The sequence below is a fragment of the Daphnia pulicaria genome, chromosome 2, assembly GCF_021234035.1.
Source record: "Daphnia pulicaria isolate SC F1-1A chromosome 2, SC_F0-13Bv2, whole genome shotgun sequence".
Taxonomy (NCBI): domain Eukaryota; kingdom Metazoa; phylum Arthropoda; class Branchiopoda; order Diplostraca; family Daphniidae; genus Daphnia; species Daphnia pulicaria.
In genome coordinates, this window is record NC_060914.1 from 8015560 (window position 1) to 8034635 (window position 19076).

The following is a 19076-nucleotide window of genomic DNA, read 5'->3' on the forward strand; positions in this document are numbered from 1 at the left end:
GTCAGAAAGTTGCTTGGACTCTTTAAATCAGTAAGAGAGAGCTGTGCAATGTTGGCTCAATTTTTGTTTTTTGCCCTTCTGTGTCTACAATACGAAAATTACAAATAGGCTGGTAAGGTACAATTAGCAGGCTGTTTAAAATACGTCAGATATATCATTCTGTCACGAGGAACTAGGGCTCACGGCCGGTTCTTCGTACAGTACACCCCTCATTGGGTTTCATTTAAGCTAGTGCTACGAGGAACTAGGGCTCACGGCCAGTTCCTCGTATACCTCTCATTGGGTTTCATTCCAGCTAGTGAGTAGAAAGGTCGATAAAGGTTATCTTCTGAATTCAGTCGTGGTAGGCCTAAACAGGCATGTGTTATGGCCTGGCCGCCGGATAGGATCAGATTCATTTGACCTTGTAACTATGTAGTAGACACGTAGCAGTGTTCTATTTGGGTCATGTTCACCAATACTTTAAGTACCCACTGTATATATGAAATTTTGATGTAATTGAAGGTGGAGTATCGTAAAGGTGATGATCACGAGTATTTTGTTCCTATAATGCTTAAAAAATGTACTCGTGAAATATTTTTGAAATTCATTGGAAAACCGCTACAGGTAGGAAAGTAGGATAAGACATCGAGATTACAATGGATCCAAAAAGGATCAATGATTCGAAGTAAGTCTTAACCTGATACTAAGATTCACTTCGAAGTTCGAATCATTGAAAAAATCATTGAAGTAGAAAAATTATTCTCTTGTGATTAAAGGATAGGTTTCGAGAGATATCACCAGTAGAATTTTGGGTGAATCTGTTCTTTTATTTCCCATAGTCTGGCTGCAGTGTGAGCCCAATCAGATGAATTTATGAGATTCATTTGTCCATAAGCTTGCACCGTCCGTCATAAATCGTTGCTTACGTATTTATGAACAAAAAAAGAATTTTTTCTTCAAATTCGGTCACTTTACTGTGTAATTGTATTTGTATGTTTCTCGCGTTGCCCCCTATTGTGTTCGTGTGCTCGGATTTTGGCTATCGTTAGAGGTAATTAGTCGAAACTGATAGGTCACTTTGCAACTTTTCAAGGATTCCTTAAAAAATACTGGACTGTAATCTTGGAACTTGGTATTGTGGGAATGATGACTGTGAAGCTGGGTTCGAAAGTTGTGATAAATGTAAAGATTATGTACTCATTTTCATCTTTACAGAATCTCAGCCTACTACCATAAGTAAAAAAGATGAGATTGATATAGAAGCTGCTCAGGGAGCCAGAATATTCCCAGATAGCACAGTGCAGTCCCAAAGACGTCCCAAACACGTCACTTTGAGACGTCTGAGATGTACTTGGAACATAGCAGATTCCCAAGTTTACATGCCTTGGACGTCTTTTACGTATGGCCAATGTCCGCTTCGACGAGATCCGATAGCGGTTCCTATCCGGTCCCATTGGATGGACCTTGGACGGGATTTGGACGGGATTTAGATGTAAATGGAACCATTGAGATGCATTTTAAACGTCTTTTATACGAATAATATCCTCGTTCTTTTTAAATTTCATCGCGGATGCATACATGGCTGAATAGGAATGAACCACGCTCAATTTATTATAAAATCAAGAGACTCAGTAATATTTTGGAAACAAACTCAAATTTATTTTAATTCTTCATATACAACAGAAACATAAAATAGTCAAATTACTTCGCAGAGACAATGAAAAATTAGTCTTTAGTTTAGGAGGTTTCTTCTTGTTCCTCGTCTTCTCCACTCTGGCTTCCATCGTCAGTTTGTTTCGACGCATATCTTGGGCAGTGACGTAGCCAGTTCTTTATCTTCGCTTCAACTGCATCTCTTGTCAAAGAATTGTGTGCTTCACGAACTCCATCTGAAATGGTAAAAGTATGAAAAACGTTAAAAAATTGACGGAAGAAATGTTAAAATAAAAATGTATTCTAAATACTAAGCACTCACCAATTACAATCTCGCAAATAGTGGTTGACTTGAAAGCCACTTTATCTTCATTCAGGCCTAGATAACAGAAACAACTGCCACACCGGTAGGTCATGATTGACTTCATGACCCTTCCAACCATGGAATTCGTAGTCCCTCCTATCCCAATGACGAACGTCTTCTGCAATAACCAAGATGAATATAAAATTTAGATCATTATTATAAGAGGAATGTTTGAAATTTACCATTTTAGATGCATTATGTTGAACTTTCAGTAGCTTTGTCAAGTTCCTCGCATCCTGTATAGTCTTCATAGGCAGCTGAAACAATTCCGTAATGGAAGGTAAATCCGGTTGGGGTGGAGCACTGTTTTTCAACAGCAACGTCAGTAGGTCTAGCACCTCCCGCTGATTAGCCTTCACAACTTCAATGCCTCTAGCTAACGCCTCCACCCGTTGCAAGATAACACCTATTTTTCCTGAGATAAAGAAAATGCATGTAAAAAAATAGATTCCCTGGAATCAACACTACATGAAAATCTTACTTGCATCCACTTCCGGGTGGGTGGGAGCTGATGGTGATGGAGTTGATTTCCTAGCTATGGTAGCTGATGGTGATGGAGTTGATTTTCTAGCTACGGCTAGCTGCTGTCGTGGTATAACAGGAGAGGACATAATCTCATCCGTAACACCATTCCTGTCGTCAAAGGAATTGGATCTTTCTAAATGGATAGAAAAGATAAATGTTATACTCAAAATTTTCCACTTATTTTTGTACTCGTACTTACCGTTCTCAGTAGATTCAATTCTTGGCCTGGTGTGGCTAACTTCATTTGAAGATTGAGAAGAAAAAAACGTGTTGATGTTGAGACCGTTCGGAACAGGTGGCAATGTCATATGTGTGTCTGATAAATTTGCTGATACCGAAGCATTCTGGGAAGGTCTTGCTGGACCTAGAAACATCAATTCTGTAAAAAGTAACTTCGAGAAAAATAAATTAAAGTGCTTACTACGTTTCTTCTTCTTTCTTGACGAGTTCTCCTTGTTCTTTCTATTTCCGTCGTCGCTAGATTCACTCGTATCTTCACTTAGATACCTTCTTGTTTTCTGTTTTTCTCGCTTTCCTTTTCCTTTTTTATGTCCATCAACGTCAGTCGAGCTGGGAGCAACTGATTCTCCGGCAATAGCAAGAGGCAACTTAGCCTTGGCTTCTGCATACGTTTCTGCAGAAAGAAATCAGTATTACTTTAAAAATTAACCTCGGTAGAAAAGTACATGAAATACTTACTGAAAGTAGCAATGAGGCGAGCATCATAACAGTCCCATGTAGCTTTATCACAATCCACTGACTTCGCTACTTTTTTTTCCAATGTTGAACGAGCAAATGCACCTGGAGGCCACCAACACTGACCTGATGAGTACCATGAACTGGGGACAACTTCTACTTCGGTCTCATGTTCACCTATGATATACTCCACTATAAGAAACATTTCACCTGCGAAAGAATGCAATTAGATGATTGAAAAGGCTAATTTGTAGCTACATCTTGAAAGGAAACCGCATACGTTTTAGTGTTTTACTAACTCACATGAACAAGAAGATCGTAAATTTTTAAAAGTTATATACGTTTTGTTGTAATATTTACCCCGTTCTGGCATATGTTAATATCCCTTTATTGAAAGCAAATAAATTCCAGGACACACGAGACGAGACACACGAGACGAGACACACGAGACGAGACACACGAGACAAGACACACGAGACACGACGCTTGGTGAGACGACAGAGCAGAAGACAGACGCTACAAAATGGAGTTGTCAGATTTCTTAAAAGACCACCTGGAATTAACCGAAAAAATATAAATATTAGGATTACGTTATGTACTGACTTTTAAATACCCTTGAAGAAGAATCGAGAATGGGAAACATCGTAGAGGAAATAAAAAAATAATCGCTGCATTTCTTTTAATGGAAAAAAATTTGGAAATCCTGAAAAAAAAAATTAGATACTCTTTTTGCAAGCCAATTAACTGTAAACATCCGTAAATAACCTTTCAAGAGCCGAAAGATGTTAATAATGGAATCTTCAGTTACATCGACTTGCAAGATTGAAGCTATGCGTTGCTTTGCATATGTAATGGAAAAACAGCGAAGTCATAAAGACTATGAACTGCTGTTGGCAGCAGCATTGCTTTGCATTTCAAGGACTTTATAGGCCAACGTTGTAATTGAGAAAGTCGTCTTGCACAAACTATTCCGAGTCTGGAAGATGGTAAGGGGGAAGAGTAGTGGCTAGTTTTGTGAAGAAAACTATGCCCGACCAAGAAAATTCCTTCTTCACTCTTCAATAAATTGGCAATTTTTACAATCGTTTGGTCCTGAAGAATTGCGCAACAATCTGCGTCGTTATCTGTACGAAAAGTCCATGAGTGACATTGGAGAAACTTGAACTGAACGCCACGACAGCCATTTATCATCGGCCCTTGAGTGTGTTTCTTTTTCAATACGAAAGGTGAGACAGCACAATTTATCCGTGGTACTAGATTTAACTGGATCTCATCAAGTCTTCGGATAACTTGGGCTAAGGGTTGATTATGTTTTCGCAAAAGATGTTTAATGTCCTGCAGATAATTTTCGAAAGCAAAAGCGCTGAAAGAATCAAGATTGCCAAAGTGACGTACATCGTCTGCCAAGTGAATTAAATTATGAACGTTGTAGCTGAGAAATTCTTTGCCGTAAATTTCTTTTGCCTCCGTCACGAACAGCACAAGCAACTGTTTGGCGTAGTCGTTAAACTCTTTGCAGAAATGTTGTGCTACCAAAAGTTTGACCGCAACATGAAAAAGAAGGAAATGTTCGTAAAGGCGTTTTGGTAGCACATTTTTCAATACAATCGGACCAGTATACAATAAAAATTCTCTTAGTTCGGTGGCTTTCCACCTTGCTAATTCCGCTAACGACCGCGATTTACGACTGAATTCTGAAGGAATGTAACTTGCCAAAAAAATTAAAAAGCTCGAGATTGTGTTTTTCTGAGTTTGGCTTAATCTACACGAAAGAGGACCTTTTATCCATTGCCACAACAATTTACGCATGACCCCCAAACAGCAAAGGTGCATGTAATCTAGGGGAAAGGTGGCCACCATATCAATTGGCAACTGCTCTAAAATTGACCGACCTGTGTGATGCTCGTCTTGTCGTTGACTTCGGAAAGTTGCATCGGTACGCAATGGGGCTTTCTCGTTCAAAAATACGATTCTACCTTCAAAATCCCCTTCCTCTGTACACTTTGAGCAACTGAAATAACCGCTGTGTGTTTTTGTGTAAGCAATGAAAGCCCTTGCCGGCGCATCGCAAACAAATCCAAATATAACGAGTGTCAAGACCTCACCGTTATACAATATGCCTTTTTCAAGCAAATCTAACATTTCTGTTATGAAATCAGAAAGGAAAACATTTGCATCAGATGGCTTGGAAGGCCCATGATAGATACCTATCAAGAAAGGTTTGGAATGTGGAAAGCCACTAAGTCTACCCAGAATCGGCCAAAATTGGCTACCGGAACTTTTAGCTATGGGCACACCGTCAACATTTATCAGCAATTTGATACGTTTGGAAGGAATGCGTTTCACTTGCATTCTTTGAAAAGTTGACAAGATTCCTTTTTCAACACCACAGTGATAGTAGTGTCCTGGGCCAACTACTTTTGTTGCAGTGCGACGAATAGTTTTCAGAAGTGTTCGACAACTTTTAGGAAGGTTGGATGTGTCAAAGTCTGAGAATGATTTCAGGAGCACAAGTAATTTGTCTACATGCGATTGCGGAATCTGGCACTGAACAGCCCAAGAGGCAAGACTTTCACGAAACTCACATGTGTTAATATTGTGTTCCTCACAGTCGAAAAATGTGTCATCTTCCTCCACTTCACAACACGTTTCAGTTTCTTCTTCACAGTCTACATAAATTTCATCATCGCTGTCACTGTCAGGTTCTGTATCACTATGATTCATGTCACTGTCGACAACTTCTGCAATGCAATAATCTTGTAATGAGTTGTTATGTAATATATCACTTTGATCACTGTTTGATTCACTGGCACCAGTCACACTTTGGTTAGCAGAGGAACATTGCTCGGCATCTTCCTGGTAACACGCACTTCCGTTAACCAATATTTGCTGAATGCGTCTGCGTTTTTGTCTTGAAGAAACACTGGCAGCCATTATTGTCAACACTGAATCTTACAAGTCCCTACCGAAAACCGTTCATAAATAGAAATAAAAATTAATTGGAACAAAATAAAACGTATGGCCGTATTACTTCGTAATATACCGTATTATGGCGTAAATTGAAGTTGTAAAACGTCAAAACATCCATCCACAATTTAAAAACATCCGTCCGCCATCTAGCGCTGAAGATTGGAGTCTAAGTTATTGCTTTACTCACGCGACTCATGTATACAGACACAATTTGTTTCTAATATAATGTTGTAAGCTAAATCAACAAACAGAGCTTTGGATATTTAGTAATAATAATACCTTGTTGAGGAAAACAATCCATTAACTGAAGCAACACACAGAGATAGTCTTTTCCAGTTTTCTCACACGAGGCAGAACACAGACGACGTTCTTCAAGTCCGAGTGAGTGTGAACGTTGCCAAACTGACTGAACACTCCAGTAAAAAGAGTTTGTTCCATTATTTATGAATAAACAATAAGAAATCTAAAGCTTGAAGGATTATTTTCATTAAATAAAGAAAATCAAAATATATTATTTAAAAAAAATTCCATAGAAAATTTATTGAACTGGCCATCTAGTGAGCAGAACGTTAACACCGTCATAAAAGGGAATAAGAAAATTTCGCCGCGTTAAAACAAAGACATGTGATCAAAAAATTTTCTAAGTCTTGACCGAGAGCCAAAAGAAAAGAAATGGGACGGGCTAGGGACATCAACGGGGCACCAATGATATACAGGAGTAAAAAGGAAAGTATTATTTTTTCAAGGGCTCGGGTTTAGACATCTTTTGGATGAACCCGTCGCAGTCGTGCCATTGGTACGGCTTTGGAACTACCCCGGGACACCAATTCCTATCTGGGATTTCAATTGGTGCATTTCAATGAACATGTTCACGAAGAAGATAAAGATGATTATGGTTATGCAGTGGCTGAAGTGGTCATGCCTCTCCAGGAGGCTCCTATCGATATCACGTCCAGAGAGCCAAGTTACCCGACAACGTGGACGAGTCGTGGAAATGTACCGATGCGAGGTGAGAGAGAGGGATGCATCCGCCCAACGCTAAGCTCGTGAGGTGGCTGATAATGCTTTAATGCCTAACGTCTGGCCTCGTCTGTCAGTGTCACCCAGATGTCACGGAGCTAACCAATACCACGTCAATTATATCATCAATTATAATAATATAACCACCACCACGCCAATTATATAATTTCAGAACAACAATAAAGACTATATATAAAGATATATTTCAATAGAGGTTAACCAATCTGTAAGTTGTTTCTGTATCTTGCATTTACCACCTGTTACTTGTTCTACTTGGGAGTCTTTGCGTTCATAAAGTCCATTGAGTAAGAATTCTGAGATTGAGCTACACCAGGCAAATATGGAATTTGTTTTTATTTGAGGCGTACTATAAATAAATTCATAGCTTTATATCTGACTGACATGTTTTTTAATACAATAATAACGTAGCTTTACAGTTTACATATATAACTAACAACTTTTGATAAAATAATAATACTAACCATAGCAGACTGCACAAGCAGGGACCTTGTATAGGAGCGAGCTGTGGATGATAATCACTTTATGAAGAAATGGGTGTAATGATATATGTTTTCTGTGGACGGTACGGGAGACACTGGATAAATACATGAAGATTTATTAAATTTTAGAGGAGAAACTAATAATTAAAGTCATGGTATGGGAGATATACATTTTTTTGGGGGGAGGGGGAGGATCCTATGGGTTAGATCCCTGGATTTTTAATCGCTACTCGTTTAGTATGTAATTTTTCGTTTCGCTCCAAAAGGTTCCTCAGCTTTGGGATTTCTTCTAGCTGCGAAGAAAATTCTTTGTCATTTTTTTTGTGATTTTATTTTTTGATTTCTGTTCTGTTGTCAATAAAACGAATGCTGTTAAAAAGATAGTGTGGTAAACTGATTCTTCTTCTATTTCGCATTCACAGGTCGCGGAGGGTTTTTTCCAATTTCTTGTAGATGCTGAATTAAACGACAGTGACCTGCAAGAACTTGTTTGATTTCGTGATGAATGCATTTGTTTTTTTGACAAGGTGAGGAAAAAAATATCCCGAGAGAACCGGTCGTGATTTCCATTTACTTTGCCATGCTTCAAACAGGGAGAATTATTTTGCATTTTTTTTGCAACATGAGGGACGTTTCTATTGCTTCTATTATTGTTGTTTAGTTGGCAATTTCGGGTTATTTCTTCTTATTACAATTTAGCACCAGGAGTAGATTTACGGTACAGTAGATTTCATGTAAGTAGTCTCAACAGAGTTTCGTAGTTTGGCAGATTTTTCTATCGCTGGTACAATGATCAGTCCCAGAGGTTGCCTAAAACTACGGTCAATCCACAATGGGTTGGCTGTGAGGTAAACCGCTGTTACCAGATCAGACTGCTCGACGGAAGCCATCAAAGAACGAGAAGATTAAATCCATTCCACCATGCTAAGACGACGTTCTTGAATAAATTCATATTCATCCTTCATTTTTTCCTATTTTGATGTTACTGGTTGGTTTATTTTATTTTTTTCTTGAAACAATAACAATTGGTTGTGTTAATTTCATTGATTAATATTTTTACAAGACATTGGTTTGATTGTTAATAGTCAATAATTGGCCACTTATAAATTTTAAGATTTTTACTTTTTTTATACCGTTCGCCTTTCATCTATCATTTCCTTCTCTGATACTTTTTTCCTTCTCCTTTACTTGTTCCTTCTCTAAAACTTTTTCCGTTCTCTTATACTTTTTCCCTTTTTTCTTATTCTTTTCCCATTTTATTTTACTATTAATCTTCTCTTTTCATTCTTTTCCCATTTTCTTTAGGGTTCCCACCATTCTGGAATTCTTGGAATTTTTGGAAAAGTATTGAAATTTAAAAAACGGCAAATATTGCAATTACATTCCAATTATGTTTACTATAAACAAACGAATTGTTTTTGAATTTGAGATATTAAATAAACGTAATTTAATTATTAATTAAATAACGTACGTTAAACGTATAACAATAACGCCTTGTGTTTAACAATGTTCACCTGAAACGACATAAATTTATTTTCATTTTCATGGACAAACGATATTTTTAAGACTTGAATACATTTTTTGGCAATGTATTCCTATTGACTTTTTTGGCCTATATTATGAGTCATTCTCGACGTGCAACAGTTAAACGATATTCGGATGGTAAAGTCTCAGCAATGTTAGCACTTCCTCTTGTTTTTTCGTTCGAGATTTTAAAAATTTGGTTTGCTTGCAAGCCATTCGTTTGTCATCCCAATCGCCAAGAAAAACTTTGCGTAATCCCATCTTCCCAAAATTTTCTCTTCGTCCATTTGAATTGTGTTTGACTTTTTAGTGTTTTTTTCATCCAAATAAGACTCCTCACATTCTCACTCATTCAAAAACTCATGCCATATATTGGGAACCGAGCAATCCTTACATTGTGATTTGTTTTCCTGAAACTTTGTTTGCTTTTTCAATTAATTTGGCACTCAATATACTTCTCTTTAAAAATTGTGGCGAGCGGAAAAACTGGACCATTAAATCAGTCAGTTGTATTTGTGCAATTCATCATTCTAACACTATAAGCAATTTGTCCCCGGAGAACATAACGAACTTTTTTTTACACCCTTGTTTACTTTCTGTTTGATGACTCTACATGGCTCGATTCCACCTCTTTAAGGGCGTAAAGATTACGAACCTAAATGAAAGAAATTGAAAGTAGTTATTAAATTAAATTTTGATTGAAAAGTATGTTAAGGAAATAAAAATAAATTCATGATTTGATAGTTTTCCAGTCAATTCCCCCGGTGAGTTGGAAAGTTAGCCAAACATTGAAGAGAGGTAAGAGTTATAGAAATGAAAAAGGTTTGCCATGTTGTCCGATAAGATGTATTTGTTCTTTTTCCCGTCTAGAACATGTCTGTTGCATTCAGCCAAATTTGCTAAGATTGAACCACAGTGACCAATTTTCGCAATAACATGGATTTGGCAATCCAAATTTGTTTTCGTTTTTAGAAAATGTAAAATCTGCCTATAATTAGAAGTTAAATGAAGTTAGTGTTGTTGTAATAACAAAATTGTAATTATTAATTACTTTTCGTTTTCAGCGAGGGTTTTTCTGAAATTTTCAAATACTTTTTCCGGAATTGGCTTATATGAGCTGCTTCTCGAAACAAGCACAACAAAAAAATCTGACACGTTGTTGTTAATTTCGACAACTTTGGTAACCTCCATTTAAGTTGTCTGAACTTTACGGGCGGTCCGTTGTGCGAACATATTATGCAATCCTTGTTCATAAGCTTGAGAATGTCGGTTGACGCAAAGTGCCCAGGGTCTTGACAATAAACACCATCTGGTTCCTTGAAAAATTTCAATTCTTCAACAATACCATTTATGGTAATCTAAAATCCACTTTGTTTGTTTGGCAACGCATTTTATTTTGGAGGTTTTCCCGTCACTGAAATATGAAAAAAAAAATTAGCAATTGGTCTGTTACTTCATTCCATTTCATTTTCCAATTAAGACAAAATTGATGGAAAAAATTTGCCGTTATTGGCCTGACTACGAAAAAAGGCTGTCGTTGAAGGTAACAACTGGTTACTGAAAACATCCGCCCAAATTTGTGATTCCTTCAGAAAACTGCTTTTTTTTATCATCCAACAATTTTCATCATCCAACAAAGTTGAACAATGCGCTTTGATCTGACACAGTCTGTTTTCCTGCGAGTCCATCAAATACTACTTGACCAATAGCCCTGATGACGTCTGTCATTTCAATTTGTACGGACGGCGAGAACTAAACCTTTGTACGGATCAAGAGGAGTGCACTATCACGAGAGAGATGTACATGTAACTCAATACCAGCAGCAAAAAGAAGAAGCCACTTACTGTATTTGTCGAATTGCAACAGCATTTCCTCGGGGCTTTTTGTCTTTGTGTTTTTCAATGTATTCTTCAACAATGTGTCATAACTTATCTCCTTTCTTTTTGTGTGATTTGGGTACGAAATTGTAACCGTTATGCGAAAGTTTTGTACGAGAAGTTCCATTTTAACAAACAAATAAAATATATACGACAACCACTGACCCATGGAGATCGTCCACTGAATTTTTATGTGCGGCTTCTCGCATCGACATCGCGAGAGCCAATTAGACAACAGCCGTAAAATAGCCACTTTCATATGATATAATAAAGTCATATGATATATTTATATGCATTATTACGAAAATATGTATGGATCGTTGTGTTTATGCTTCTATATGTGTATGGTGTGGTGTGTTGGCGAGACCTACAAGGCACACGCGGCTTTTTTTGTGTGCTGGCGGTCCCTGCTTTCCGCCCGCGATTAACTTTGAAGACTCCGCCGACTTTCAACTTTAGGGAAACGTCTAGGAAATTATTGACGTCCCGTACGACTTGTTTGTGCCTTTGTGGACATGATATGCTTTTCGTTCATCGTTGTCGTTCCCGACACTTACTGCACGGAAGCTGGTTTCATATCACTGGTCAACATCTGGAAGTTGGCCCATCGCTACGGCCACCACAAATTGTTCCTTCACTGTCTGGCTCGGATTAAACCCCATATTGCTGTCCACAACGTTCTGTTTCTCTACAGGTGGTCAGTCAACTGTGGACTGCTCTTGTTGCGATTGGCAGTGGCGAAAGTAATGGCGACAAACGGAGCGGAAGTATGTAGTATATCTCAAGCGATCACCTTTGCCAGGGAAAGCACAAAGAGATTCCGCGAAATGACGATTGAGATTTTTTTTTAATACCTCCGTCGTGATTGACTCGCAACACCGTAGGCGGGGCGCTTCTCGGCAGAGTAATCTTCATCTCTTTTCCTCTTTTCAATGTTTTCCCAATTACACATATTTTTTATTATTGTTTTTGTGATCAAGCCGACGATTTGTTGTTCCTTCACAAGCTGGTCACTTACCTTACTGCTGCAAGAGCGTGCTGCTGCCCCAAATACGTGTTTCATTTGTTGAATTTTTGTGTTTTCTTTTTTCTTTTTATATCTTGTCTATCCGGAAGTCCCGTGTATACTCAATCTCTATAATGTCAGAACTACATTAATTAATAGGAGAAACATCAAATTAGTGCTACTTTAGTATTTTCAACTTTTTTATAAATTTCTTTGATATTTTTCCTACAGTTAAACCACAACTGTCATCTAATTTTTTGTTTAATTTGTGCCTAGATGAAATGAGTGGAAACTTTGGCATGTTCCTTTGAACTTATTATCACTAATTTATCTGATATTTCTTATGTTTAGAATCATTATTAGATGCTAGAAGTAATAATTGCATTATAATGGCAAGTTATATTAATCAACTTTACCAGGTGTTTGTCAGATCAGTAACAATGAAAAACGAATACACACATTCAATCGGCTCCCAACAGCTTACGAAATTAATTGAATTATTACCCATCTTTAAGTGTTATAAAAAAATTCCGTTATGTATTATTTTTTTATCCCTTTGTTTGAAAAAAAAGTATCAATCCGAGAAGAAATTTGTTCATCGTTTGTTGTTTGTTTCCAGACGGATGCACTGAACTTGATAATGCTTGATAAATGCTCTACGCGTTCCTCGTCACGTTCAAAAATTTGGGCAAAATACCATTTCCCATCTTCTTCGTATAGACAAGCTATAACGCAGTCATTTTTCAATTGCAAAAATTCTAAACCGCGTGATTGTTGGTTTGTTCTCCACTTCATGACAAATTTCTTTGACTGTTCACTAGAAGAATAGGTTTCTGCTTCAATTTCAAATTCGTCATATGGTACGAAAGAATGATAGGATTGTGTGCCTGGTATGGCTTTGAAATTTGAAAACCTAACCATAATTGTTTTTTATTGACAGTTATTTCAGTCGCTGATACGAAGAAACACTTAATGTTTTTGACGTTACTTTCACACCACTGAAATAAAGCCTGCGGTGTTTGAATGGTAGCCGCAATTTGCAAACTTGCTCTACGTGTTAATCTTTTTAAGGTGCCTCCAATTCCGTCAAATGGACCTTTACCATGGTTAGTCGCGAAAAAATGCCATTCTCCATCTAAGTTAAAATCTTGTTTGTGATGCAGTAGATTGATAAACTTTTTGAAGTTTTGGTATTGGCTGTCAGCTCCGTCAGTAAAATGAATAACTTTCTTTCAGTTTGGGTGCAATTCCTTAAGATAAGTAAGCATAACATTTAAAAAGAAATTAACAGAAACTGTGTTGCAGAACAGTCAGATGTAAAACAAATAGGATGTTGCACATATTTACCGTTAACAGTTATGTATGCTAGGAACTTGTTGATTGTGGTGGTGGATTGAAGAAAGATCCTTGCGTTGAATTTTGTGCAATATTGGAGTAGTTCTAAGAAAAATCTCCTTGGAGAAGACACACATTTTCTGGAAGATTCTACTTCAACTCTTTTATGAATTTGGATTGTTTTTTTTTTTAATGAAGTGATGCGTGGTCAATTTATCAACTTTTTCTACTATAATAGATTAATGAACTCGTTTAGAGGCATTTCTTTATCAAAAAGAATGGTACGATCAGTTGATTCCCATTGTTTGAACTTCACAGGTACATCAGTCCACCGAAACTTCGTAGAGGTGGGAAATCCACAAGATGATTCCAAGTGACTGCGTAGTTTATCCCACTCGAAGACAGGAACTATCTGCGAAAAGGCCTTCATTGTTAAATCCTTGAGCGTCACATTGTCTGCAGTAGAATGCCTTCTTCTACTGCAACTCTAATTCTTTGGAATTTGGATGTCAGCTACTCCGTCTGCTCTCGGCGATTATCTTCAGCCCAAGATCCTAAGTGAACGGACCAATCCTTCTCGAATGAACGTTGTGTTTCTCCCAGCATCCTTTGATGTCGATTCTGTGGGAGAATGAGTTTACATGGGTATGGCCAAATCGAAGGCGATGGAGGCAGGTTGATGTCAGCTCAACAGGTTCCTTATTTTTGCGATAAAGCATTTTGTTGGCTTATTGGATGAGGCAATGCCTTTGATGGCGGAGCTAGAGTTCCTGAAAAGGTGGATACCAGGGGTTGGCGATTCAGAGGCATACATAGCAGACAGAGCATCCGAATACCATGCAGTTCGGCAGGAAAGATGCTGGATCCTGGTATGGTTACCTGGTATGATTACCGTCAACCTACAACCTTGTATGAGCCTCAGGCTCCTACACCACTCTCTCTCTCTCAAATAGGACAAAAGAGCCAAATGATTAGGAGGGCAGAGTTCCACGTGAGAAAGTTACCTCCCTTGAACGGAGCCAGAGATTCCCATGGCCCACAACATCACCACGGCCGAGAGAAGGAGAACATTTGTGACCAAATTTCAAAAGTTTGCTTGTTCCTTCCTTCATTGCACTGCTCCTCTAACGGCCAAAACAAACAACGTTTTTTCCATGACAACATTAAAACCTTAAACTGTTTACATCCCAGAATGAACGACAAAAATCTTGTTTAACAGGAGTTAAAAATGTTCAAGAAGAACTGAGACGAGAGATAGAGATGTAAGTAAAAGTGCTAGTGAAAAAAGAAGTATTTTTTGGAGTAAGATCAAGTCCATTCGTAACTCCTCTTATCTCGACTAATGTATCAGTAAAGAAAGTGTACATTCACGCTTCGAACTTCTTGAACAGAATACAAAAGTATAACCTGTTTCAATGTTTATTGGCAGAGAGTATAACGTCGTGTTTACCTGGCCCTTTTTTCTTTCTCTTGTTTTCTTCTTGAAAGTGAAAGAAAGGAAAGGAATTAAAACCAAACTTCAACAACCCAGTGCTCGGGTTAAGTAGGAAATGAAACATATTTGATGAAAAAACTCATAAGTATTTATTTCAAACATTTTCATATCAATTTCATGTTTCTTAAAGTAACAAACGAAAATTAATTAATAAGTTTTGAGTTTTACGGGGATAACGCGCGACGCGCTGTCCAAGTTTTTAAATTTTAGCTTTTAGCTACTTAGCTTTAAGCTGCCTGTGTTATTACCAAACAACTAGACAAGCATCATCTTAAAAATGTTTCAAATCAGACATGATTACTAATTTTAATAATTTTAACAATTTTTCAGGAAAAATGGGAGAGCTCGAGGAAAATACTTCACAACAAGTTATTCAAACAGCACAAAAAAACAGATTAAGAAAAAAAAGAACTTGTTGGAAACTAAGCCAAAACATTTGACACTCCGAACACCAGTCATTTTGTATGTTGTTTTTATGATTGAAACATAATTGTGTTTGTCATGATTGCAACATAACTACAATTTTCTGTGTAAAATGCAATATAGGAGGATTCTATTCTATTTCTTTTATTTCTTATTAACAAACGAAAATATTACACGATTAGAAAATCTGTTTATGTGTGTGGCCTTTATTTCAGACCTAAAATGAGGCATCTTATCTCAGTTTAATTTCTTACTCTCGTTCCGATGTTCTTCTCCTCTTAACGTTTTTTTTTTTGTAATTTTGGCGGCGAAGCTGACGACAAATTATTTTAACGGTGACGTTTTGATGGGAAAACTACTCGATCGCTGGCCAGGTGGAAGGTTCACCAAGCTAACTATAGTTCCGTTTTGTGGGATCCTCAAGAAAATTTGTAAAGGTTTTATCAGAAATACAATTTTTAACACATACTTTTTGTAGTTTAACCATGTAATACATAAACAATAGACGTTAACAGAATAAAAGATATGATATTTTAAAAAATGAGAATTTAATAGAGAATAAGGTTCACTATGCACATAAAATCGATTTTTTTTTATTTCAAATTTGGATTTCGCGATAAGAATTTAGTAACTCCATCAACCGCCAAAAGAAGAAAGACAAAAATAAAAGTTCCTATCAATATAACATCCCAACAACTATCGGAAATCGCCCTGCAGGTGATGGCAGTGGATTGTCCATTATTAAACAATTTCTTATTTAATCTACTATTGTAAACGGAAGCGATGGTTCATTAGAACCAATGTCTATGTCAGTCCCCACTGTTTGGTGTCAAAGAGAAAAAAATGCGTGAACAAAGAATCGTGGTCATCTGGGAAAAATGGTTGTCGAGGAAACCAAAATGTGGAGTACTTCATTTTGTTTCAAAACTTGTTTAACTTATTTCTCGCCAGAAGGAAGAATCAGTGGCTCTTTAAAAGAGTGAAGCAACTTTTTCTAAAAATAGCCAGGGAATAAAATTACCAAAATTCAATAATAGGATAATATCATTTGGACTTTATTTGACACGACTGCTAGTAATAAGGCGTAGACAAGGCGCTGCAATTTTTATTGGATCTCAACTAAATCGGGCCGTTCTTTATTTAGCGCGTCATCGTCACTGTGCACTTCACATCACACAAGCATTTACCGCACTTCGAGGAGAAAGTGATAGGCCAGAAGAAAATTTATTCAACTAATTTCAAAATGATTATCCCATTTTCAAAATTGATTATTCCAACTTGGGTTTATTTGATTGGCCAACAGATGAATTATCTCAAACATGGATTCAAGCGAAGGCTGTCTTAACTTGGCTCGAAATTGTTTTGAAAGACGATACTTTTTTAAGAGAAGACTACCAGTAATTATTACAGTTGATATTACAGTAATATTTCTTGGAGGACCAATTACAAATTTTCGCTTCCGCTTTTCATCACGTCCGGACTGGGCGTTAGGAACGTCATCGACTGACGTACGTCAAATTTTGACTTAAGTCATGACTTAAGTAAAAAAGTGACGTACACGTTGACTGCGTTGACCAGCGGCATAGCCAGTGTAATTTGGAGATGTCTCCATATTGCACGGTGATTGAGGGAAATTGGATCAGGGGAAAAGGTACCCCGAAAGGTTTGACAGGAGGGTAATAAGAATACGTATGGGCAATAATGAGGTGAGTGATGGGTCTGACTCGGCAGAGTCAGAGATAGATTAGATAGATTGATTAACTGGTGGGGAAGCTGAGGTTGCGGAAAAGGGAAAGCGATGTGGGGGGAAGGAGTAATAGTTTGAAATACATTACAACGTACCAAAACATTTTGCGTTTTCAAAAAAGTCAAAAGTCAATATAACACTGTCATTCCAACTAGTGCTCCAGTAGAGCGTCTTTTTAGCTTAGCAGCACTAATTTTAACAATAAGAAGAAATAAATTTACTGATTAAATGTTGGAAATGTTAATATTTCTAAAAATTACTCTAAACTTGTAAAACAACTTGTAATATTGGCTATAAATAAATTACTTATTTTGTGACTTAAGTCATGACATTGACTGATACATTTTTGGAATTTACGTTTACTTTTTTTACTTTTGGCGTTAGCCTTAAGATTGACGCATGACGTGCAAATTTTTCCCACGTCACTGAAAACTCCGTGAGGTTCTACCGGTTCCGAACACTGCGTCCGGGGTCATTCCGCTGAAATCGAATTAATTTTGGCGCTCGACCTCACCGATTTTTTTTATTTTTTTACAGAGTGTTCATTGTGATCGTATAAAATTTTCTGTAAAGGGAAAAATTTTCCCGTTTACAGAGTGGGAGATAAAAAATTCTAAAGTTTTGGTTTTTTTAATTTGAAAAATTGATTTTTTTCGTTAAAATTCAATTTGTTCCGATACCGTACCGACTAATTAACAAAGCATGGGTAAAACTTGAAAATTTTACACGAGATGCGCACATATTAGAGCTATTGATGAGTAAAAAAAATTTTCAAATCGAAGTTAACATATCTTCGCTAAGACCTTTTTTTAAAAAAATGTTTAAACCCCAATATCCTTACTTTCTTTTAATTTAATTTGAATTCCAAATAGATGATTAAAAAGAAAAAACAATTCTCTATCTTTCATCTGTTTTTTAAATCTATAGAAAAAACGGTATCGGAACAAATTGAATTTTAACGAAAAAAATCAATTTTTCAAATTAAAAAAAACAAAATTTTAGGATTTTTTATCTCCCACTCTGTAAACGGGAATAATTTTTCCCTTTACAGAAAATTTTATACAATCACAATGAACACACTGTAAAAAAATAAAAAAAATCGGTGAGGTCGAGCGCCAAAATTAATTCGATTTCAGCGGAATGACCCCCCGGTTTATATCCCAATTGTCCCAGTCGATCTATCTGCTAAAAATGGAGTTACTGGCCAACTTGTTCAATGTTTTGCTTGAAAAAAAGAAGAATTGTGCATAGAATGGCTAACTTTATTGCATATATTTTTATGCAAAATTATTTCTTCGATCACGAATCTCTCTGTGTTTGCCCCGATCAATATTTTCCCTTCCTAGAAGTGATGATTTGGTCGCTAATCGCTTCAATCAACAGACATCCCTAGTAAATCTACTTCACAGAGGAGTTGGTCGTTCTTCCTTAACGAGAGCTTATCTGATTTCACCAGGACGCTTATGGCCAGAAAGCTTTTCAAAACTCGCCGGCCTAGTTCGTTTAAAAATCAGCAAACCAAATTTCCCTACAATAAATTTGAGTATGCCAACATTGTTTCATGAATTCATCGGACCAAATCTTGGCTTTTATTCTCATTACTTCAACTAAACAATCCTCAAGATTGTCGCTATGCCAGGGATTTTGCAACCAAACTTGAAGTAACGAACAACTGCGTGGAGAGTTAAAGACTTTAAAGATTACACAGATGACGAAGAACAACGCCAGTTTGTGTTACAAGTGGTGGAGGACAACAAAAAATATAATTGGTCGATGACATCAACTAATCACCTATATATAGGCCGTGTTCATATTCGCAAATATTGCGGAAATGAAACACCTAGGTCCCCCATATACTGATTTCGATCAGGCGATGCTTATCGTATAGTCGATAAGCATCACCATATACTACTACCGAAAAATTACCAGCGTAGCGTAGCGAAGAATGTCATCTAGATA

The 19076-nt window shown here is 37.0% G+C and overlaps 1 protein-coding gene across 1 annotated transcript; it reads right to left on the minus strand.

The window, feature by feature from the left end:
- Positions 1 to 1690: 1690 nt before the first annotated feature.
- Positions 1691 to 3919, minus strand: LOC124327686. The gene is made up of 9 exons (XM_046786685.1): positions 3834 to 3919; positions 3581 to 3773; positions 3224 to 3430; positions 2946 to 3158; positions 2724 to 2888; positions 2481 to 2657; positions 2182 to 2414; positions 1958 to 2117; positions 1691 to 1871 (listed from the first exon to the last, which is right to left on the minus strand). Exons 2-9 carry the CDS (start codon positions 3591 to 3593, stop codon positions 1720 to 1722), a joined length of 1320 nt encoding a protein of 439 aa, XP_046642641.1. The 5' UTR covers positions 3594 to 3773; positions 3834 to 3919; the 3' UTR covers positions 1691 to 1719.
- Positions 3920 to 19076: the final 15157 nt, after the last annotated feature.